Below are 24,398 nucleotides of genomic sequence, written 5' to 3'. Positions count from 1 at the left end.
CCTAAGCCAGGAGACAGGTAAGATCCACCCTAGATCACTGCGTGTTTGACTGAAACACATGCAATGCGTACCTAGGTAATTGGCCATGGAGATGAAGCACAGCCCTGTGATGTAGGCATCGTAGCCTGCCTCGTGGAGTTGTTCAGAGGCTGTGTCATAACTTGGAAAACCTTCGGCACTTTCTAAGAAAAAAAGGAAAAAGTTTTCCTCAAAACAAAGACTAGTAAGCACACTGCCCTACCAATCCAAATTGCATTAGTATATGCTAGAGAAATATCCTAAATAGGCAGGAAAAAAGCTATCTGTTTCTTAATTCTCTCCATACGACACCTTAAAATATAAGATAACAGAGTCACTGAAAAGGAGGATTTTGATCTAGGATGCAGAAACGCCTCAGTTACATTACGAAGGACTCAGCTGTGGGCTTTCTCATCCCACACTGGTGGGTGCTATTTATGATCATCCATAACTCGCTCTAGGACAATTATTCCTCTTTTGCTTGCTTTCTAAGGCCATGAAAAGGATATTCTTCCCTTATACAAGATGGTCACATCAGGACACAACAGACGATTCAGAGTAAAGATTAAGAGCACAGGCTCTGGAGTCACACTGAGTTCGAACCTCTGCTCCACCACTTATTTGCTGTATGACGTTGGGCAAGTCACTTCATCTCTAAGCTTCCAGTTTTGTAAAATGGAGATGATAATCAAATCTTCTTCAAAAGGTTATTGTTAGGATCAGATGAGATAGTATAAGTTAAACTCTTACCTAGTGCTTCGTACACAGTAAGTGCTCAAAAACTGTTATCTATCAATACCTGAGGTAACCCTCCCCCCAAAAAACAGAAGACTGCAATTCAATATCAACAGCTCCAACTCACTACTATCCTCTACTATGTTCCTAAGCTTAGAGATCAAAAGGTGACAGCATAACCAACTCCAAAAATAAATTGAACTTGCTATAATGCTGGCCTTGGATCATGGAGCCACTTTACAGCAAAGACCACTTTATATATAATATGGTTCTTTTGTGACATTGATAAATACAGATGTGACCAGATAAACTCTAAGAGGAATGACCTGCTTTAGACTGAATTTTGTACCAGATGCCACTATTTCATATGGAAAAAATAAGATAAAACTTTAACTCATAAATAATTATATCCTAGAACCATTCTGGAAATGAAGGTTACTACAACACAGAAATAAAAAGCATAAATGGAAATTAACAATGAAAAGACTGTAACTGTTTTTATGTCAATACAATGCTCTTTAAGTAAGAATTCTTTAACTCCGTATTAAATATTAGACTTGATGCCTTTAAAAAAAAGCCTTTTCACATGGTAGCCACCTAAGTAATATCTTCCGCTCCATCATCAACGGAGACACGTTCCTTCCAAAATCAATTATTTCCATTATATTGTTATAGAAAAGGTCTAGGTTTTCTCCCCCAATGGCCCCACCACCACTTTTCTTAATTCCTTTCTTGGACTATTACCCAGAAAGAGGCAAATAACTGTAATCTTGGCTGCTTTAATACTTTGCATTATCAATTTCTAAACCATTAGTCCTATTATCCATGTCTTTATTATTCAGGCTATAGGTAATGGCTTGCTAATCACCGTATAAGCAGCACAATCAGGTTAACAGGGACCAAGGAAGTAGCACCTGGAAGGCTCTCCACACACCTTGCTGGTGGCTAGAGGTGGCAAAACACCACCATCTCATCTCCCTACTTCTGGTTTTCCTCAGTGCTCCTGTTTCCACTCTGAAACCAGCTGAAAAGGAGGCAGGGTGGGGACTTGCCTTAATCTCATCTGTAAATCCAGTTGTTGGGCTTTTCTGAGATGGAAAATATATTTTTTACTCTACCCCTGGTGATTAATCACTAGCTCTTTGTCTCTACCTAAATAATGTATGAAAGAATAGAAGGGCACATCAAGTTTTAGGAGAATTCCATACATTAGGAAATAAAAGCCTTGAAGCTTTAATTGTTAAAATTCTCAAAGAATGGCTATTCAACTCCATTAACATAAAATAGATATGGAATTAAAAGACCATCTTTATTCAAAAAACAGTAATTCTACACAAGACATGTCCAAGTGAATTCAGCCAAAATCTATAAATGAACAATACGGTTTCCAGAGCCATTCTGCTTTTCTTCTACAATATACATCAATAATTATTACCAAGAGTTTGGAAGGTTTCAGGTTTGTTTAATATTCTCACCAACTTTAGGAGGGCTGAAAGGTGTCTCTTTTAAACGCTTTTCCAATTCCGCAAGGGATGTGTTGTTAATGATATCCTGCAAACCAGGAAGCAAAGAATTATGAGATTTCATCATCTAAGTACAATATATTAAAGAGATTCACTAACCCCCCCCCCAAAGAAAAGGCAGCATCTAGTACTGCCTCGTGTTCGTTTTTTTCCAATGTGAAAGAGAAGCAGCTAGTTTAATTTTTATAATATACAAAGTATAACCAAATGAATGAAGATCTTTACAGATGCATTAAATACCTCCAAACCTTCTGCCAGAAGGCAATATTGTTCTGGCATTTATTTCACTCAGTAATATGCAATCACTTTATAAAGTAGCAAATGAATAATACCTTAAAAGGTTGTGTGCTGGCCATCAATTTAGTATCCAAGAGTCTAAAAAGAATTTTTAACAAGGTAAACAAAATGTGTATCAATGTTTAAAATGTCTTTTACTCACACATGTAAGCTACTTAAAATACTTAATACATAAAATACATACTTAAAACATAAAATATTTAATACATAAAATACTTAAACACAGACAAAGGAATTAAACACATCAGTCATTTTGAACCTAGCACCAGCATCCCTGCTACATTGGAGTAGGTACTCAGTCCCATCATCAGCAACTTCATTGAGCAACTGCAGGAGAGTCCACACTTGGAGTACAAGTTCTAGATTCACCTGGATCCTGAGAGAGCCCGGTGAACTCAAGGGTGAGTCAAATACTCCCATATGGTTTTACGTGGTTCAAATACTGCTGCCGGTCTACCATTCCCAAACTGCTACCATCTACTCCTACTCCTCAGGTTTGTAAACTATAAATTCTTCTGGAGGGCCAAAATCTGCAATAAGTAGTTTCATGCTGTTGTTTTTATTTCTTATTCTATTTCAGAGATCAGAAATACCAAAAGGGGAGGGTGGGGAGAAACACACACAAAAACTCTATTTCTCTATTTTTTTTTCATATAAATGTGAACAGAGTGGGTAACAAGACAGAAATAAGCCCAGCTGAAAGAGAAACTGCTCGAACACCATGCCTATCCCTCTTCAAACAGGTCCTAAAACACAAACACTTGTTCTGTAAGCTCCACATGGCTGACCTGTGATGTCTGAGACATATGTGACATGTGACCTATCAGAACAAGGGTGCAATACTAACTGTGGAAAACACCAACAGGAAAAGGCACCGACTTGAAGTGGATGAAAAAAAAAAATCTCTAGCCAGACAGACAGTACTTGACTGACTCTTGAACACTCTCAATTGGACACTTCAATAGTTACAAGGTACATCCTACACACAAGACAGACAAGAGCCATCTCAAAGAGGCTTCACCAGTTCTTCAGAAAGCAAGATGAGGGATAAGAAAAAAGGAGTCTCTGTCTACTTTCACTCTCAGTTCAAACTGTGATTTTTCGATAACAAAACCAATCATAAATTATAAAAAGCAAGCCATCACAACATTGCAGCTATTAAGTAAGCTCCAGGCTTATATGAACATGATCTAATGGTTTTAACAAATTACTATATACCTATTTGCATTGTGTATGTATGTCACAATGACTTTTTTTTTTTTTTTTTGAGACAGGATTTCACTCTGTCACCCAGGCTGGAGTACAGTGGCACTATTATGGCTCACTGCAGCCTGGACCTCCTGGGTTCAAGCAATTTACCCACCTCAGCCTCCTGAGTAGCTGGACCACACATATCCCACCACACCCAGCTAATTTTTTATTTTTTGTAGAGATGTGGTTTCACTATGTTGCCCAGGCTGGTTCTGAACTCCTAGGCTCAAGTGATCCTCCCACCTCAGTCTCCCAAAGGGGTGGGATTATAGGTGTGAGCCACTGTGCCCAGTTGACTCTTTTAAATGAAAGACAAATCCTCAAAGAAAGCTTACCTGGGGAAAACACATGTTGTCATCTCTTTAAACTCACTTAAGTCCTAAAGAACAAGAGAAGGACTTGTTACAATTTTCCTAATACACTTGCAGTATTAAAAAACATGTAAACAGCTCAAGTTCCATAGCTGTCTTCTCAAACAAGCTGTTGGAGCCCTTAAGCTAAACCACAAAACCCGTTTCTAGTTAACAAGTACTGGAAAAAAAAAAAAAAAAACCTTCCCAATTTCCTCACTCACTGGGAACCATATAACCTGATAACTAACTTCTGCACAACCAAAACAACAAATTTAAGCATTTAATAGTTGAAATTGGGAAGGGGTGGGAGGGTTCCAATAAAATGTTAAAAACTACATATTTGAGAGGCCTATAATAAATCCAGAAAACTTCCAGTAATAACTAACAGGCTGCGATCTACCACACAAATTTATCATAACAGTGAGACAAGCAGAGTCATTAAAATTAAATGGTTTATACAGGAAATGGGCATACTATAAACTAGCTTAGACCTTTCCTGAAATCACCTTTGAAATGTTAGTAAAAATGGCCTTGGAAACACAGGCCTTTCAATACACACGATTCCTGTTTGAACTCCAGAAAATTGCTCAAGAGGCACTAATAGCTGAAATGAGAGTCCTCTAATTTTGAATTAACTCATTTACATACATAATTGCCATGCTAGACTGAGTAGTCATACTCCTGACCCTTTGTAAACTACACTTCTCTTCAATGTTATTCATGCCTCATAGGAAGCTGCTGTTTCCAATTAGCTTTTTTTTTTTTTTTTTTTTTTTTTTTTTTTTTTGAGATGGAGTCTGGCTCTGTCACCCAGGCTGGAGTGCAGTGGTGCAATCTCGGCTCAATGCAAGCTCCGCCTCCCGGGTTCACACCATTCTCCTGCCTCAGCCTCCCGAGTAGCTGGGACTACAGGCGCCGCCACCACGCCCGGCTAATTTTTTGTATTTTTAGTAGAGACGGGGTTTCACCGTGTTAGCCAGGATGGTCTCCATCTCCTGACCTCATGATCCGCCCGCCTCGGCCTCCCAAAGTGCTGGGATTACAGGCGTGAGCCACCGCGCCCGGCTCCAATTAGCTTTTCAAGCCTGTAAATACAGACTGTATTTAGCTAGCTTGATATATTTACCATTGAAAAGCTTCAATGGCTATAGTTAAATTAATGGGCAAAGTATGAATAGGCGGTTTGAATGCAAAGTCAAAAAAATGTAGTAATTTGTAATCTCTCAATACCACTAGAAAGCTTTACAAGCAAGGAACAAGGAGAATTACAGCTACCTCCAAGGCCAACATATAGCACAGTTCTAGACCAGCGTCTTCTAAAAGGTCATGCTCAAATATCAAGATGGTTCATAAGAAAACACTCTCCCCTAAAAGGCAACTGCAAAATATGGATTCTTTAGTGTCCTTTTAAATGCAAATTTTGATACCAGTGCATGTAAAAGTTCTACCTTTTTATTGAGTCAGGGTCTCACTATGTTGCCCAGACTAGCCTTGAACTCCCAGACTCAAGCAATTCTCCTGTAACAGCCTCTCAAGTAGCAGGTAGGCACCACCACACCCAGCCTTCTAATTTATTAGGCTTTCTAATTTATTCTCATCACTTCTTCTAAAGGTAGATGGAAAAAAACAAAACAAAACATTTTCTCTCTCTGGCAATGCCAGAACATAAAGAAGTTAAGTAACTTACCCAGGTAGCCTTAGTAATAAAGTGAGGGATAAAACTGCGTATCCTAACCCACTTACTACTCTATAACAAATCACTTGCTCTTTCTACCAGAATTTAATTAAAGACCACTTTCGTTCCACTTAACATTCATTAACTGCTTACATGCAATGTGTTATGTTAGGCACTTAGACACAGACAACAAAATGGCTACACCCCTTGTCCAAGGAGCTAACCACCTAGAAGGGGGTTATGCTGTATAATATAAGACAAAATTTACGTAACATAGAGAGGTACAATGTTCTATGGGAGTTCAGAGAAAGGAAAGATCACCTCTTGGGCAAGGTAGCAGGCAACAAAAACTTCACGGAGGAGGCAAAAGCTGCACTGTGGAGAGTTAAAGGAAAGTTGTGAACAACACTGAGAACAACAAAAGAAAATTCAAGTTGGAAGAAATTAAACAAAGCACCTCTTAGGGAACAAATAAGTCAGTCTTGGAAAAAGGAGAGTAACAAACAAGTGATTAGACTCCACAGAAAGGTTGGGCTGGATCACAGAAAAGCCTGATATGCAGGGGTAAAAACACTCAACTGCCTAGAAAACAAAGAGTGTGGGATTAATTTAGAATTTTCAGCAGGTTCAGCGACAGAAACGGAGCCATACATCAGAAGATTACAAAACTGGCAGTCGGGAGATACTTCATTCATTAAATCGATATTTAATGCCTTCTAGTGCCAAGCTCTACTCAGTATTCAAAACACCTAGAAGCACAGAATTAAATACATTTTCTTCTTGCCTTCCTGATAACTTCATTGCTTTAAAGATCAAAAAGGGCTGGGCATGGTGGCTCATTCCTGTAATCCCAGCACTTTGGAAGCCCGAGAGGGTGGATCACTTGAGGCCAGAAGTTTGAGACCAGCCTGGCAAGCATGGTGAAATCCCATCTCTACTAAAAAAAAATACAAAAATACAAAAATTAGCCAGATGTGGTGGCATATACCTTACCCAGCTACTCGGGAGACTGAGACATGAGAATCACTTGAACCTGGGAGAGGGAGGTTGCAGTGAGCCAAAAAATCACACCACTGCACTCCAGCCTGGCGACAGAGTGAGACTCTGTCTCAAAAAATAAATGAACAGGCTGGGCGTGGTGGCTCACACCTGTAATCCCAGAGTTTTGGGAGGCCAAAGCAGGTTGGTCGATCACTTGAAGTCAGGAGTTCAAGACCAGCCTGGCCAACATGGTGAAACTCCGTCTCTACCGAAAATATAAAAATTAGCTGGGCATGGTGGCAGGTGCCTATAATCCCAGCTACTTAGGAGGCTAAGGCAGGAGAATCGCTTGAATCCGTAGGCAGAGGTTGTGGTGAGCCAAGATCACGCCACTGCACTCCACCCTGGGTCACAGAGCAAGACTGTCTCAAAACTAACTAACTAACTAAATAAATAAATAAATAATAAAGGTTAAACAGTCAAGAGAAGAGCTGCTACTTTGATCTACTTGGCCAATAAGAAGTGGGTGATCTGGGCCGGGCGCGGTGGCTCAAGCCTGTAATCCCAGCACTTTGGGAGGCCGAGATGGGCGGATCACGAGGTCAGGAGATCGAGACCATCCTGGCTAACACGGTGAAACCCCGTCTCTACTAAGAAATACAAAAAATAGCCGGGCGAGGTGGCAGCGCCTGTAGTCCCAGCTACTCGGGAGGCTGAGGCCGGAGAATGGCGTGAACCCGGGAGGCGGAGCTTGCAGTGAGCTGAGATCCGGCCACTGCATTCCAGCCTGGGCTACAGAGCGAGACTCCGTCTCAAAAAAAAAAAAAAAAAAAAAAAAAAAAGAAGTGGGTGATCTGGCCAGGTGCGGTAGCTCACATCTATAATCTTAGCACTTTGGGAGACTGAGGTGGGCCGACCTCTTGAGCACAGGAGTTCAAGACCAGCATGGGCAAATGGTGAGATCATGTCTCTACAAAACTTACAAAACAGTCAGGCGAGGTGGCATGTACCTGTGGTCCCAACTACTCGAGAGGCTGAGGTAGGAGTACCACTTGAGCCTGGGGAGTTGAGGCTACAGTGAGCCATGATCGCGCCACTGCACTCCGGCCTGGGTGACAGAGCAAGACACTCTCCCAGAAAAGAAAGAAAAAAAAAATGGCTGGGCATAATGTCTCACGCCTGTAATCGCAGCACTCTGGGAGGCCCAGGCAGGCAGATCACCTAAGGTCAGGAGTTCGAGACCAGCCTGGCCAACATGGCGAAATCCCATCTCTACTACAAATACAAAAATTAGCTGGGCATGGTGGCAGGCGCCTGTTTATTCTAGCTACTCAGGAGGCTGAGGCAGTAGAATCGCTTGAACCTAGGAGACGGAAGTTGCAGTGGGCCGAGACTGCACCACTGCATTCCAGCCTAGGTGACAGAGTAAGATTCCATCTTTAAAAAAAAGGTACGAAAGAGAAGAAAAAAGAAAAGAAAAAAAAACAGAAGTGGGGTGATATAAAATAAACATTAGCTCATTAGACTTAAGAAATGCAAATCCAGGCCTAGCGCGGTGGCTCATACCTGTAATCCCAGTACTTTGGGAGGCAGAGGCAGGTAGATCCTGAGGTCAGGAGCTCAAGACCAGCCTGGCCACCATGGTGAAACCCTGTCTCTACTAAAAACATAAAAATTAGCCAGGCATGGTGGCGGGCGCCTGTAATCCCAGCTACTCGGGAGGCTGAGTCAGGAGAATCACTTGAACCCAGGAGGCTGAGATCCCACCACCGCACTCCAGCCTAGGTGACCAAGTGAGACTCCATCTCAAAAAAAAAAAAAAAACAAAGTGGGAAAGAGAAAAAAAAAAAAAAACAGAAGTGTGGTGGGTGACATAAAATAAACATTAGCTCATTAGACTTAAGAAATGTCAATCCGGGCCAGGCACGGTGGCTCACACCTGTAATCCCAGAACTTTGGGAGGCAGAGGCGGGTGGATCACCTGAGATGAGGAGTTCACGACCAGCCAAGCCAACATGGTGAAACCCTGTCTCTACTAAACATACAAAAATTAGCCTGGCATGGTAGCAGGCATCTGTAATCCCAGCTACTCAGGAGGCTGAGGCAGGAGAGTCACTTAAACCTAGGAAGTGGAGGTTGCAGTGAGCAGAGATCACGCCACTGCACTCCAGCCTGGGCCACAGAGCGAAACTCAGTCTCAAAAAAAAAAAAAAAAAAAAAAAAAAGAAATGCAATTCCACACCTGTCACACTTGTTTTGAGACCCACAACTATGAAGTCTTTGAGTCCTAAAATGTGTTAGAAGGTGATAGAGCTGTCATAAAAAGTGAAGACAACCTAAATTTTCAGAAATACAAGGGGAGCAACTGACCCACTGATGACTGGTCTGTATTGTACTCTTTTAAAGGAGGGTAATCAAAATGCTGACAGAACAACGGGACCTAAGAAATGTGAAGTAACTGAAGGTTTGCAGATGTATACATGAGACTGAACTCTCAAGCGGGTGCCTTCCAATCCAGAAGTAACAAAAATTAATCTTTTAGCTGGGCATGGTAGTGCAAGCCTATAGTTCTACCTACTCAGGAGGATGAGGCAGGAGGACTACTTGAGCCCAACACCTTGAGATCAGCCTGAGCAACAGAGCAAGACCTAGTCTCTACTTTATTAAAAAGATATGGGGAAGGCCGTACACGGTGGCTCATGCCTGTAATCCCAGCACTTTGGGAGGCCAAGGCAGGTGGATCACGAGGCCAGGAGGTCTAGACCATCCTGGCCAACATGGTGAAACCCTGTCTCCACTAAAAATACAAAAAAATTAGCAGGGTGTGGTGGTGCACGCCTGTAGTCCCAGCTACTCAGGAGGCTGATGCAGGAGAATCACTTGAACCTGGGAGGTGGAGGTTGCAGTGAGCGACATCGCACCACTGCACTCCAGCCTGGCGACAGACTGAGACACTGTCTCTAAAAAAAAAAAAAAAAAAAAAAAAAAAATATGGGGGAAAAAAATTATTAAAAAAAAAGAAAAAGATTAGTCCAGTGGCATACTATGGTCCACAGGCCAAATACAGCCCACCAATTATTTTTTAAATAAAGTTATATTGCAACACGGCTACGCCCATTTGTTGACATATTATATGGCATTTGGGGGCTACAATGGCAGAGCTGAGAATTGTGACAGAAACTATACAGCCTGGAAAGCTGAAAATATTTTACTATGTGGCCCTTTATAGAAAACATTTGCCAACTTTTATTTTAAAGGATGGGCTGAAGGTTGAAGGGGGCAGGAAATACTGCCTGGAATTTGCTAAATTCCAAGGTGAGAAATGAGAACGCTTGCAACAAAAATAAAAAGAATCAGCTGGGCGTAGTGGCTCACGCCTGTAATCCCGGCACTGTGGGAGGCCAAGGTGGGTGGATCACAAGGTCAGGAGATTGAGATCATCATGGCCAACACGGTGAAACCCCGTCACTACTAAAAATACAAAAAAAACAGCTGGGCGTGGTGGCACACGCCTGTAGTCCCAGCTACTCGGAAGGCTGAGGCAGGAGAATCACTTGAACCCAGGAGACGGACGTTGCAGTGAGCCGAGATCATGCCACTGCACTCCAGTCTGGTGAAAGAGTGAGACTCCATCTCAAAAAAAAAAGAAAAGAAAAAAAGAAAAGAAACCAGATGTGAGAGAGGGCATGGAGATAAAATTGTCAGGATGTTGGAAATGACCAGATCTGGGGACAGCTAGAGTCAAAACTGATGCTAAAAACAGGGTTGGTAACTGGGAATCACTTATGGTAATGGGATGAGGAGAAAGAAGTGGTTTGGAGACAATAAGAAAGAAAAGAAGTACAAGTGAAATATCTCATTTGAGCCACGTCAATTCAATACAACACTTAGTCTGGGGGCTATCCAGGTAGGGATTTCTGGAGTCCAGCATGAAATGTATACCTGGATCTGAAAAGAGACCACAGCTGGGGATAAAGATGTTGGTGTCTACAGCTGAAGCTGTAAAGTCAGTGAGATCACTAAAAGACAAAAAAAGATGAAGAGGAAATAAGAGAGAGTGGAGCACAGAGTGGCGGGGGACAAGTAACGTGAGGCCACGTACATCGTATGGAGCAGAAGAGGGAGAACCAGTAGGGGAACCAAAGCATCTTGTGCTTTGGTCAACCAAGGCAACTTGGCTCAAAGACTGAAAAAAGCACTACTGAGGTCAGCAGAGAATCTAAGGGAAGCAGCCTAGCAGGGACGATCAAGAATTCTGTAGGACTGGACTCACTTCAGCTGCCACCACTTATCTTCAATGGCCATGCTATGTCTAATTTTAGCAGGACCAAACTAGCAGCCCACACCTGTGGCCTGGGAATCCCTGCCCAGCACTAAATGAGCAAACTACTGGCATTAAGACGATGAAACAAATGTTTAATCTTTCTCTGGCAATGGCAGTGACTGAAGATCCCTTAATAAAAAAGCTTGTGGCCATGCGCAGTGGCTCACGCCTGTAATCCCAGCACTATAGGAGGCCAAGGCAGGCGGATCATGAGGTCAGGGGTTCGAGACCAGCCTGGCCAACATGGTGAAACCCCATCTCTACTAAAAATACAAAAATTCGCTGGACATGGTGACGGGTGCCTGTAATCCCAGCTATTCAGGAGGCTGAGGAAGGAGAATCGCTTGAACTCGAGAGGTAGAGGTTGCAGTGAGCCAAGACTGCGCCACTGCACTCCAGCCTGGGCAACAGAGCAAAAGTACGTCTCAAGGAAAAAAAAAGTGCAACTGAGCACATAAGATTCTGTCTGGGAACATGCTGCATACAAGGAAATTGCACCCAAGTAGAGGACAGTTTCTCAGTTAAAAGCATCATAATATTTTTTCGGATAAAAAGCATCCTGCTAATATTTAACACAGACCAACAGGTCACTTACCGCAGGCAGAGGGCAGTAGAACTGATGAACTGTGTGCATGACGTCCAAGAGCATATTGTGTCCAATAACAAGTTTTCCCTAAAGAAAGTCAAGGTTAGAAAAAAGACTTGTACATTCAAAATTATACTGGGGTTTGAGGATGTATAGTTCAGATTCCAAGAGGACTTTGTTCTAAACTTGCTTTCCACACTAAAAAAAAACGAAAACAAAAACAAAGTACAAATAAGCAAATTTGAGCTGGCTTCATTCCTCCTCCATTTTGGAATGTTAACTCCAGAAGGCAAAGTGAAAGCTCCAAATGACTTTGATGTCACTGATCTTTTTCTTGAATTTTTATTAATTATGCCACCCTCATGCATCAGAAGTAGTAAAATTTTGATTGAAAAGTTTTTTTAAAAGTAAAATCTGGGCTGGGCATGGTGGCTCACGATTGTTATCCCAGCACTTTCAGAGGTCAAGGTGGGTGGATCACCTGAGGTCAGCAGTTCAAGACCAGCCCGGCCAACACGGCGAAATCCTATCTCTACTAAAAATAGAAAATTAGCCAGGTGTGGTGGTGCATGCCTGTAATCCCAGCTACCCAGGAGGCTGAGGCCGGAGAATCGCTGGAACCCAGGAGGCAGAGCTGCAGTGAGCCAAGATTGTGCCACTGCACTCCAGCCTAGGTGACAGAATGAGAATCTGTCTAAAAAAAAAAAACAGTAAAATCTGAAAGCATTGACTCCCTTAAACTGTCAAATAATTTGGGAACAAAACTAAACACAAATTTTAGGGCTGCATCCTTTAAAACAACCCACTTATTTTAAAAGATACATTCATACCAATGCTAAAAGGTAAAAAAAACTAATTTCTAACTATATTAAACAGAATTGCATTTCCTATATCATTATGTCAAAATTCATGGGGTATGTTCTTAAACACGTATCCATTAAAAGTCACTGCCTTTCAGCCAACTGAAATACAATATATGCGCTGGCAGCCCTTTTCGTGCAATGGACAGTGTGTCTGTCTTATGCTACATGTGCAACAAATTAGTCCATTTTGACAAAAATTAAACTTCCAAAATGCAACATCAACTTAGATTTAGCCAGCCAGTTGACACCATTTTTAACATAAAACATCAGGGGCCAGGCATGGTAGCTCACGCCTGTAATCCCAGCACTTTGGGAAGCCAAGGCAGGCAGATCACCTGAGGTCAGGAGTTCGGGAACAGCCTGCCCAACATGGCGAAACCCTGTCTCTAATAAAAACACAAAAAATTACCTGGGTGTGGTGGCAGATGCCTGTAATCCCAGCTACTCGGGAGGCTGAGGCAAAAGAATGGCTTGAACCCAGAAGGCAGAGGTTGCAGTGAGCTGAGATCGTACCACTGCACTCCAGCCTGGGTGACAGAGCCAGACTCCATCTCAAAAAAAAAAAAAATCAGGTTACCACGATGGAGCTTTTTACTATGTCCCAAAGGACCTTCAGTGTAACACTGCTTGACTCATGGGACTACACATTATCTGAAATAATCCTACACAAAATCTCCCAAATCTAACAGAGAAGCTGTCCTTTTGGCTCAGTATTGTTGTACATTCTGAATACCTATGCTAAGCTAAAATAATGAACATTGATTGAAACCACAGAAAAGATGTGCAGGCAACCCCAAATGGAATGCAAACACTAAGAAATGAACCAAACTGTATTATAAACGACTACCATAATCACACTGAAGGTTAAGAAGAAACAAACTAACTTGGAAAAGAGCATCGGCCGGGCGCGGTGGCTCAAGCCTGTAATCCCAGCACTTTGGGAGGCCGAGACGGGCGGATCACGAGGTCAGGAGATCGAGACCATCCTGGCTAACACCGTGAAACCCCGTCTCTACTAAAAATACAAAAAACTAGCCGGGCGAGGTGGCGGGCGCCTGTAGTCCCAGCTACTCGGGAGGCTGAGGCAGGAGAATGGCGTAAACCCGGGAGGCGGAGCTTGCAGTGAGCTGAGATCCGGCCACTGCACTCCAGCCCGGGCTACAGAGCAAGACTCCGTCTCAAAAAAAAAAAAAAAAAAAAAAAAAAAAAAAAAAAAAGAGCATCTTGACTAGATAATGTAAAGCTAAAAACAAAAAGAATTGCACATAAATCATAAGTGTTATAATCTCATCAATAAATGTACTTCTCACGAGGTATGGGTTAGTAGCTCTGAAGCTATTTTATGTGTATACCAGGTTTAAACAAATAAACATAATGGAAGTAAAAGGAACTGGATTTCTCACTGTTGAGAAAGAAGGCACAAATAAGAAAAGAGAGGAAGCTAAAAATAAGTCATGTGGTATTGTACTGGAATCTGAGGTATCGGTATAAAGGCGTGGATACACCCATGCGCACGTGCGCACACACACACATTTATTTAGAGATAGGGTCTCACTGTTGCCCAGGCTGTAGTGCAATGGCACCATCATGGCTCACTGCAGCCTCAAACTCCCATGCTCAAGCAATCCTCCCACCTCAGCCTCCCCTATAGCTGGGACCACAGGCATGTGCCACCACTCTTGGCTAATTTTTTAATTTTTTTTTTTTTTTTTGAAATGCAGTCTTGCTCTGTTGCCCAGGTTGGAGTGCGGTGGCACAATCTCAGCTCACTACAACCTCCACCTTCCAGGTTCAAGAGATTCTCCTGCCTCAGCCTCCTGAGTAGCTGATACTACAGGTGGCACCACCACACCGGCTAATTTTTGTATTTTTAGTAGAGACGGGGTTTCACCATGTTGGCCAGGCTGGTCTCAAACTCCTGACCTCACGTGATCTGCCCGCCTTGGCCTCTCAAAGTGCTGGGATTACAGGTGTCAGACACACACCCAGTCAATTTTTACATTTTTTGTAGAGACGGGGTCTCCCACGTTGCCCAGGCTGGTTTTGAACTACTGGCCTCAAGCAGTCCTCCTGCCTTGACCTCCCTAAGTGTGGGATTACAGGGTTGAGCCACCATGCCCAGCTACATACACATTTATATAGCTCCACACACACATACATACACAGAGAGACACAGAAATATAGCGGTGTGTGTACATGCCTAGGTCTACATACATATGCTTCTTAGCTCTGTCCAGTGAGAGGGCTTAGAAGCAATAATATCACAGCAGTAACCTAGGGCCAGATCTTGGTTTCTAAATTTCATTCCCCATTAAAAGGGACCAAAGCTCCATGGAGAAGTCATTCATTCCACAACTGAGCCAGAGAAACTACAAGAATACCAGAAAGCAAGGAAATGCTCAGAAAAGGACAGGGTGCTTGTTCAAAGGACACAGGAGCCAAGTCAAAGAAGCTCCAATGGTCAAAGGTGGTACAATTTAAGCAACAAAGTAAACAGTAAAAACACTAGATAATAATCTGTAGAATAAAAAAAATCCCTGAGCTCATACTCATATACATAAAAACAATTAAATAAACAGGAAAGGGCTGGGTGTGGTGGCTCATGCCTATAACCCAAACACTTTGGGAGGGTGAGGTGGGGGAGACTGCTTGAGCCTAAGAGTTCAAGACCAGTCTGGACAACATGGGAAGATCTCCTCTCCACAAAAAATATATATAAAAAATTAGCCGCATGTGGTAGCGCATGCCTTTAGTCCCAGCTAGTCGGGGGGCCAAGGAGGGAGGATCGCTTGAGCCCGGGAGGTGGAGGCTGCAGTGAGCCAGTGTACTCCCAGTGTACTCCCAGCTTGGGGAACAGAGAGAGACTGTGTCTCAAAATTAAGTAAGTACATAAATAAACAGGGGAAAAAGACATTTTTTTCTTTTCCCCCCATTTTTTTTTGAGACAGGGTCTCAACTTTGTCACCAGGCTGGAGTGCAATGGAATCTCAGGTTACTGCAACCTCCGCCTCCCAGGTTCAAGCGATTCTCCTGCCTCAGCCTCCCAAGTAGCTGGGATTACAGGTGTGTGCCACCATGCTCAGTTAATTTTTGTATTTTTAGTAGAGATGGGATTTCACCATGTTGGTTAGGCTGGTGTCGAACTCCTGACCTCCAGTGATCCGCCCGCTTCAGCCTCCCAAAGTACTGGGATTACAGGTTTGAGCCACCATGCCCAGCCCATTTTTTTCTTTATAGAAGAATTCCAAGAACAAATGTAGAAAGGACGAAGGAAATAGAAACTTGCCATCAGAATACCACAGTAATAACTACTGCAGGAAAGATATGCTGATAGACGATAATATTAGTAGGCAAAGTTTGGGGGAAAACAGGATTTTCATGGTCTCAAAGTATCTCCCCTAAGATATTTATAAACTATAAAGTCAATTAAACTATATAGTTAATTTAACTATAATTTAATGATATAGTTAATTTGTTAACTATAAAGTTAATTTCACAGAACACAAATCCAGCCGACACCACCTTAACCAAGCGATCAAGATCAACATCATGGGCAGGGCGCGGTGGCTCACACCTGTAATCCCAGCACTTTGTGAGGCCGAGGCAGGTGGATCACAAGGTCAGAAGACTGAGACCATCCTGGCTAACATGGTGAAACCCCGTCTCTACTAAAAATACCAAAAAATTAGCCAGGTGTGGTGGTGGGCGCCTGTAGTCCCAGCTACTCGGGAGGCTGAGGCAGAAGAATGGCGTGAACCAAGGAGGCGGAGCTTGCAGTACACCAAGATCGCGTCACTGCACTCCAGCCTGGGCGACAAAGCAACACTCCCTCTCAAAAAAAAAAAAACAACAACATCATGAACCATCATTTCTGTGGTATTCTTGCCAAACCATATATCCTCAGATCAGTCATTAGAAAATGTGAGACAAATTTCAACTGGGGGACTTCTGACAAAACAGCAATCAATATCATTCAAAAGTATCCAAGTTATAGGGCCGGGCACGGTGGCTCACGCCTGTAAACCCAGTACCTTGGGAGGCTGAGGCAGGCAGATCACTTGAGGTCAGGAGCTCAAGACCAACCTGGCCAACATGGTGAAAGACCAGAAATTAGCCAGGCATGGTAGCAGGCACCCGTAATCCCAGCTACTTGGGAGGCTGAGGCAGGAGAATTGCTTGAACCTGGTAGGCAGAGGTTGTGGTGAGCCAGGATCGCGCCACTGCACTCCAGCAGGGTAACAGAGTGAGGCTCCAGCTCAAAAAATATACATATTTAAGGTATGGGATTTATGCATCTTATTTTAGTCAACTTTCATTGAAGACTCAAAAATTTTTAATGTCCGGATTGCTAATAAACAGGGCTTTTTTGTAGTATGCTTTGGGATGTTGACTACCAAAGGTCAGCAACATGTTATGAATATTCTGTAGAAGAAAGATGTCAGAGAAAAGAAAACAGGTACAGCAAACTAAGGTATCTGAATGTGTGTAAGGCAAACAAATGTCCAATCTCAGAAAAGCTGACTAAATTATCATGATGGCTACAGAAGAGCTCAAAACCAACTGATGTTCCGTATCTCTGAATTTTAGGGCCCGCCTGAATCAAAACCATCACTTATCTGAAGTCTGCTAGCAAGGACTGCACAACATGAGCAAATGGAACCAGAAACTCAATTCTGCTTTTCTGGATACCTATAATCTCAGCCACTGCTGAACAGGCTCACAGCTTTGTTTCTATCTGGATCTATCCAACTTTCTATTAGACTTTAATCGCCCCACTTACTTGAGCGAGAGAGGTCCTCTTGAGCCAACCCTCTTCTTTTACAAGGCTCTGTAAACCTCTGTTTATTCCGGAATGAAGACAGTGGGGGGCCTCCCCTACAGCGCCCCTGTGTTTACAAGCCTGCAGCCAGCAGTGAGACAGCATGAAACTTTGAGAGGGTTTCTATGGCCTTAAAGCTTCCCTGATGCAAAGTTCAGCATCTAAGGTACAAGATGATTCCTTCTCCAAGGGCTGTGCTCAAAGAAGAGAATGTCCTAGACTACAGGCAATTTAGCATCCAAGCAAGTTGTCTGTCTAGAACAACCAGCAGCATGACCCAGTTCACCTGCACAAGATGTGGATGCCTGTTTTATTTTTTTTTTTTTTTGAGACAGGATCTTAGTCTGTCACCTAGGCTGGGGTGCAATGGCATGATCACAGCTCACTGCAGCCTTGACTTCCCGAGCTCCAGTGATCCTCCCACCTCAGCCTCCCAAGTAGCTGGAACCACAGGCATGTACCACCACACCTGGCTAATTTTTGTATTTTTAGTAGAGATGGGGTTTCGCCACGTTTCCCAGGCTGGTCTCAAACTCCTGAGCTCAAGCAATCCACCCGCATCAGCCTCCCAAAGTGCTGGGATTACAGACATGAGCCACTATGCCCGGCCACCTGTTTTCAGAAAGACCTCACAAAGCAAGGAAAAACACCCATCATATCTATCATAGAGTCCCCTAGAACATTTACACAAATGGCCAATATCTTTTTAAAACGTATCAAATATTATTAAGAATAAGATTCAATTACATTTATGCAGCATAAACAAAGACATCATTATTTTTACCCTCTAGATTCTTCTACTTAGGGAACAAAACACCTTCAGTCAAATATCTATTGTTTCTCCCCTTATTCCTTACTTTCTTATTCGACTTCTTACTGGTTTTGAGAATAACTTGGTTTCCATGTAGTCATATAAGGACAACATAGTGTAACCCTCCTAAGCATTTTTCAAGCAAGGCTCTCTGAAAATTGATTTGAATATAATTTAGCAATAATGTCTCACCAAGTGCATTATAACAATAGTCTATCTTGATGAAGTTCTAACTTCTTCCTTCATACCAGGTAAACATTCTAAATGAGATGAAATGATTAATCTGCAATGATAATTAGATACTTCACCTGAAATAGTATGCTCTGCAATCTTGCTAAAAAGTCTGGCTCACTTACCGAATTAGCAATGGCATGAATGACTCTAGAAAACCCCACAGCATCATTCAGCTCCTCCTAATTAAAAAAAAATATACAAGTATTACTGATGTATAAATATTCCTTATGTGAATGAATTAAAAACCTACCCGAAAAAAAGACACTGAAATTTTGTATCAAGTTAGATAGCTTTAGTTTCCTGTGCTTTGTGCCTATCTTTCCAAACATCTGCATCTAAAATGATCTACGCACATACTTTTCCTCTATTTTAGAAAGTAGAATGAACAAATGGAAAATTATTCATTAGTTACTAAAATAACAATGCTTAGGATTTACCCATTACTTCACTGAATTCTTTAACATTTTCAAGTCTTTCAAGGTATCTTAAAAACACTAACTTAAAAAGTCGCCACCTGCAGGCTAAACTCAGTAACACATGCAATTCTGAGGAAACCCATCTGGCAGTTAACTGATCAAATCAAGCATTTTCATAATTCCTGATTTTTTTCCGTGAAAAATACATTTTTACAAAATTCTCCCACCCACCTTCTTCTCTTCTATATTCTTTCCAGCAGTGTTGAAACTGGCTCAGTGTCTCTCCTATCTTGAAAACGCTCCCCTCCTCTAAGCTTTCTCAGACTACCGCCCCTTCTACTTATCTCATCAAAGCTAACTTGAAGGACTTCTCCAGTTTAATTCCCAGGTGTTTCCAGTCCTCTGGCTTCATGCTCACTGAAATTGCTCACCTCCTTAAAACTAACCCCAACACTGGCCAGACGCGGTGGCTCACAGCACTTTGGGAGGCAGAGGCAGATGGATCACTTGGGGTCCGGAGTTCGAGACCAGCCTGACCAAGATGGTGAAACCCCATCTCTACTAAAAATAAAAAATAAGCCAGACGTGGTCGTGCATGCCTGTAATCCCAGCTATGCCACAGGCTGAGGCAGGAGAATCGCTTGAACCCGGGAGACGGAGGTTGCATGCAGTAAGCCGAGATCGTGCTATTGCACTCCAGCCTGGGCAACAAGAGCAAAATTCCATCTCAAAAAAAAAACCCAAAAAAAAAAAAAAACCAACAACAAAAAACTACCCCAAGACTAACAAGTATTTGCAAGGATGTAGAGAAACTGGAACCTGTGTGCTGTTGATGAAAATGCTAAACAGTGCAGCAGCTAAGGAAAACAGTATGGAGGTTCATCCCAAAAAGAATTCCCATATCACCCAGCAATTCCATTCTGGGTATATACCCCAAAGAATTGAAAGCAGGGACTCAAATAGGTATTTGCACACCTGAGTTCACAAAAGCATTATTCACAATAGTCAAAAGCAACCCAAGTGTCCATAAACAAATGGATAAACAAAATGTAGTCTAGCCATACAATGGAGTATTATTCAGCCTTAAAAAAGAAGGAAATTCTGACACATGCTATAACATGGGGAACCTTGAGGATGCTATGCTAAGAGAAATAAGCCAGTCACAGGAGGACAAATACTGTACTTACATGAGGTCCTCAGAGTGATCAAATTCATATGACAAAAAGTAGAGTAGTGGTTGCCGGGGGGGGGGGGGTGTCTGGGGTGGGAGATGGTGAGTTGCTTGATTAGTACAGAGTTTCGGTTTTGCAAGATAAAGAGAATTCTGGAGATGGATGGTGGTGATGATTGCACAGCCATGTTAAAGTACTTGATGTCAGTGAACTGTACATTTAATAGTTAACATAATACATTTTGTTATGTGTATCTTACCACAATTAAAAATTGGTTTTTTTGGGCCAGGTATGGTGGCTCACGTCTGTAATCCCAGCACTTTGGGAGGCTGAGGAAAGCAGACCACCTGAGGTCAAGAGTTAAAGACCTGCCTGGCCAACATGGCGAAACCCCATCTCTACTAAAAATACAAAAGCCAGGAGCGGTGGCGGGCACTTATAATCCCAGCTACTCTGGAAGCTGAGGCAGGAGAATCGCTTGAACTCAGGAGACAGACGTTGCAGTGAGCCAAGATCATGTCACTGCAAGCGAGACTCCGTTTCAAACAAACAAAAAAATTGCTTTTTTGGTTCTGTTTTTTGTTTTTGAGACAGAGTCTCACTTTGTCGCCCAGGCTGGAGTGCAGTGGCATGATCTCGGCTCACAGCAACCTCCGCCTCCCAGGTTCAAGCAATTCTCCTGCCTCAGCCTCCTGAGTAGCTGGGAATGCAGGTGCATGCCCCCACGCCCGGCTAATTTTTTTGTTCTTTTAGTAGAGATAAGGAAAAACTGTTTTAATTATAGTTTAAAAAACTACTGCCAGGGCTGAATCCAGCCATGTCTCAATCCTAACCCCTACATGGGAGCTGACACTGCTTCCCTTGGCTGTGTACCACAATAATCTCCTGGTACATTTTGTCAACTTCTGCCTATCATTTAAATGCTGTTCATCCTCAGGATTCAGTCCCAGATCCTCTTTTCATTCAGTTGCTCTGATCCAGTCCCAGTCTTTCTGCCAATGACAATCATGCCTAGCCCTCACCTCTCTTCTGTGCTCAACACTGACAAACCTGCTGAGAGGATATCCACCCTTGCATGTTCTGAAAACACCCAAAATCTCATCAGGTCAAAACCAGAATGGAACATCTTTTTCCACTCTGGGGGAACATCTTTTTCCACTCTAGGGGACGCCATGGTGCCCTGGTGGCCTCGCATGTATCAAAACAGGTCATGCAGGTAAAGGCTAATCTGCGTCTTGGCTACAGACTCATCTGCATCTTGGCAGAACACATCAGGAGGGAAGAGTGGGAGGCACAGGCTTCTAAGGAGCAGCTATGAGGCCAGCTCCCACCCCCTTGCCTGTCACTCCTGGGAGGCTGTCATGAAACAGTTCCTCATCGCCTCCTGGATTCTGAGGACGTGTGAGGCTCTCTGCCTCGTCTTCTCAGAAGAGAGCTGCAGAATACCAAAGCCCTGAGCTGTGGCCTAGAACTGGTTCCTAAGTGAAGTCACATCACACAACACACACTGCAATCATCTCGCACCGTTTCTTTTTTTTTTTGAGACAACGTCTCACTCTGTCACCCAAGCTGGAGTACAGTAGCATAAACTCAACTCACTGCAACTGCAACCTCCACCTCCTGGGTTCAAGCAATTCTCCAGCATCAGCCTCCCAAGTAGCTAGGACCACAGGTGCATATCACCACACCTGGATGATTTTTGTATTTTTGTAGAGATGGGGTTTCACTATGTTGCTCAGACTGGTCTCGAACTACTGAGCTCAAAGTGATCCTCCTGCCTCAGCCTCCCAAAGTAGTGCTGAGATTATAGGCATGAGCCACCGTACCTGGCTTCTAACTGGCACCTTTTGTTTCTGCGTTTTCCTTTTTAGTATGGGGGACAGGGACCACAGGCAGCACCTTTTGCTCATCTTTCTCCGTACAGGTAATATGCTGTCTCCCAAAGTGGGTCGTTGTATCTTTACTGGTTGAGTCAATCAGGAGTGACCCCGCCTAATGTACGTATGAGCATGACATTCATCCACATGCAAACCTACTCCTCTCTCCTCCACCTTTCCCCCGACCAATGTCACTCCAGCCAACTCCTCCAAGTGAACGGAACGCAATCTACCCCATTGTGCAAATGTCTGGCATAAGCATTTTCCTCCTTCCCCCTTCCTCCTCCACCACCCACATCCAGTCATAAATTCCATGGATTCTACCTTCCAAATATCTCCAGATCCCATCTATACTGCTACTTACTATCCTACGCCAGGTCACCAACATCTCCTAGCTAGGTTACTCCACAGCTTAACTGGTCTCCTGCCTCCAGTCTTACTCACTCAAAACCATTCTTCATATAGCAAGCAGGATGATGTTCCAATGGCACAACCTAAGCATGTCATCCTCATCTGTCAGATCATGTGCTTTGAACTTGGTTTAAGGAAAACTAGTAACTATACATGAAGTTAGACGTGGCAGTATTAAAGGGCAGTGACACACAAGCTAAATGAGAATCAAGAATACTTTCTTCAAGGACTGGTTTAAGTAGACACTGGTCAACAGTGACGTCAGACTCACTTTGCTGGCTATGTCTCATGCTTAAACCTAACTTCCCCTTATTCTAGTCCAGGTTTTTCTGCCAATTCAATTGTTCTATAAAAGAAAATTATTCATTAAATTGAATCCAACATATGATCTGAACTAGACAGGAATAAATCAATATTTATGTTGCCATTTCTCACCCCCCAAGAACTAACATAGCCCAATTACCTGTTCTTTGGCATGTTTCTGCTGCTCTCTTCTTTTGCGTTCTTCTTCATCTACTTTGCTGATAACTATGTATCGCTCCTTCTAAAAAACATAAAGCAGATACATAATTTTCTTTTCCTTTTTTTTTTTTTTTTTTTTTTTTTGGCGACAGAGTTTCGCTCTTGTTGCTCAGGCTGGAGTGCAATGGCACGATCTCGGCTCACTGCAACCTCCACCTCCTGGGTTCAAGCGATTCTCCTACCTCAGCCTCCCGAGTAGCTGGGATTACAGGTATGTGCCACCACACCCAGCTAATTTTTGTATTTTTAGTACAGACAGAGTTTCTTCATGGTGGTCAGGCTGGTCTCAAACTCTCAACCTCAGGTGATCCACCCGCTTTAGCCTCCCAAAGTGCTGGGATTACAGGTGTGAGTCATGCGCCCGGCCACAGATACACAATTTTCTAGAGGCAACTTAATCCAAAAAATTCAGACTTCTGCTGCCATTAGAATTTTTTTTTTTTTTTGAGACAGTCTCATTCTGTCACCCAGGCTGGAGTGCAGTAGCACAACCTCAGCTCACTGCAGCCTCTACCTCCCAGGTTCAAGCAATTCTCTTGCCTCAGCCTCCAGAGTAGCCAAGATTACAGGTGCGCACCAATATGCCCCGCTAATTTTTGTATTTTTAGTAGAGACAAGGTTTCACCATGTTGCCCAGGCTGGTCTCAAACTCCTGACCTCAAGTGATCTGCCCACCTTGGCCTCCCAAAGTGCAGAGATTACAGGCATGAGCCACCATGCCCAGCCAGAAGTTATAATTTTTGTAACTACACACTTCTTTTTGTATGTGACAGGTTATCACTTCCATCGCTCAGGCTGGAGTGCAGCAGCATGATCACAGCTCACTGTAGCCTCAAATTCCTGGACTCAGGTGATCCTCCTACCTCAGCCTTCTGAGGAGCTGGGACTACAGGAATGTACCACTATGCCTGGCTAATTTCTTTTTATATTTTTAGTAGAGACAGAGTTTCACCATGAGTCCAGGCTGGTCTCAAACTCCTGGGCTCAAATGACCTGCTCATCTCAGCCTCCCAAAGTGCTGGGATTACAGGCCTGAGCCACCATGCCCAGTCACTACAGTCTTTCATGAGCCAAATATAACGGAAAACACTTTGAAATGCCAACATAAGTTGAGCTGATGCATTACAAACCAAATTTTGTCTCTGTGTTTCCATGACATTTTCCTACAGTTTACTAATTCAACCCAACAGACATCAGTTAAAAATATCAACAGACTGTGAGAATAAGACATTTCCTATGACAAATACTAAAAAAGTTATGTTGCATTTGAACATCGATTTCTGAAGAGTTTTAAAGTAAAATGCATATGTTGTATTAACATTAACAAAACTTACACATATATGTTGTATTTTTTTTTTTTTTTTTTTTTTTTTTTTTTTTGAGACGGAGTCTCACGCTGTTGCCCAGGCTGGAGTGCAGTGGCGCGATCTCGGCTCACTGCAAGCTCCGCCTCCCGGGTTCCCACATTCTCCTGCCTCAGCCTCCTGAGTAGCTGGGACTACAGGCGCCCGCCACCGCGCCCGGCTAATT

At 43.0% G+C, this 24,398-nt stretch overlaps 1 protein-coding gene across 2 annotated transcripts in view; it reads right to left on the bottom strand.

The window, feature by feature from the left end:
• Window positions 1–24,398, bottom strand: part of PARN (poly(A)-specific ribonuclease) — a 189,496-nt gene that overhangs the window by 141,887 nt on the left and 23,211 nt on the right. For both annotated transcript variants that reach the window (XM_050774092.1, XM_050774093.1), the window contains exons 11-17: window positions 22,810–22,890; window positions 18,593–18,649; window positions 11,753–11,830; window positions 4,160–4,203; window positions 2,609–2,651; window positions 2,229–2,304; window positions 72–182 (exon numbers count right to left, since the gene is read on the bottom strand). In XM_050774092.1, coding sequence (XP_050630049.1) covers window positions 72–182; window positions 2,229–2,304; window positions 2,609–2,651; window positions 4,160–4,203; window positions 11,753–11,830; window positions 18,593–18,649; window positions 22,810–22,890 — 490 coding nt within the window. The remainder of the gene's footprint in view (window positions 1–71; window positions 183–2,228; window positions 2,305–2,608; window positions 2,652–4,159; window positions 4,204–11,752; window positions 11,831–18,592; window positions 18,650–22,809; window positions 22,891–24,398) is intronic.

This window comes from Macaca thibetana, chromosome 20 (genome assembly GCF_024542745.1).
Source record: "Macaca thibetana thibetana isolate TM-01 chromosome 20, ASM2454274v1, whole genome shotgun sequence".
Taxonomy (NCBI): domain Eukaryota; kingdom Metazoa; phylum Chordata; class Mammalia; order Primates; family Cercopithecidae; genus Macaca; species Macaca thibetana.
This window is presented reverse-complemented; position numbering and strand designations above follow the sequence as displayed.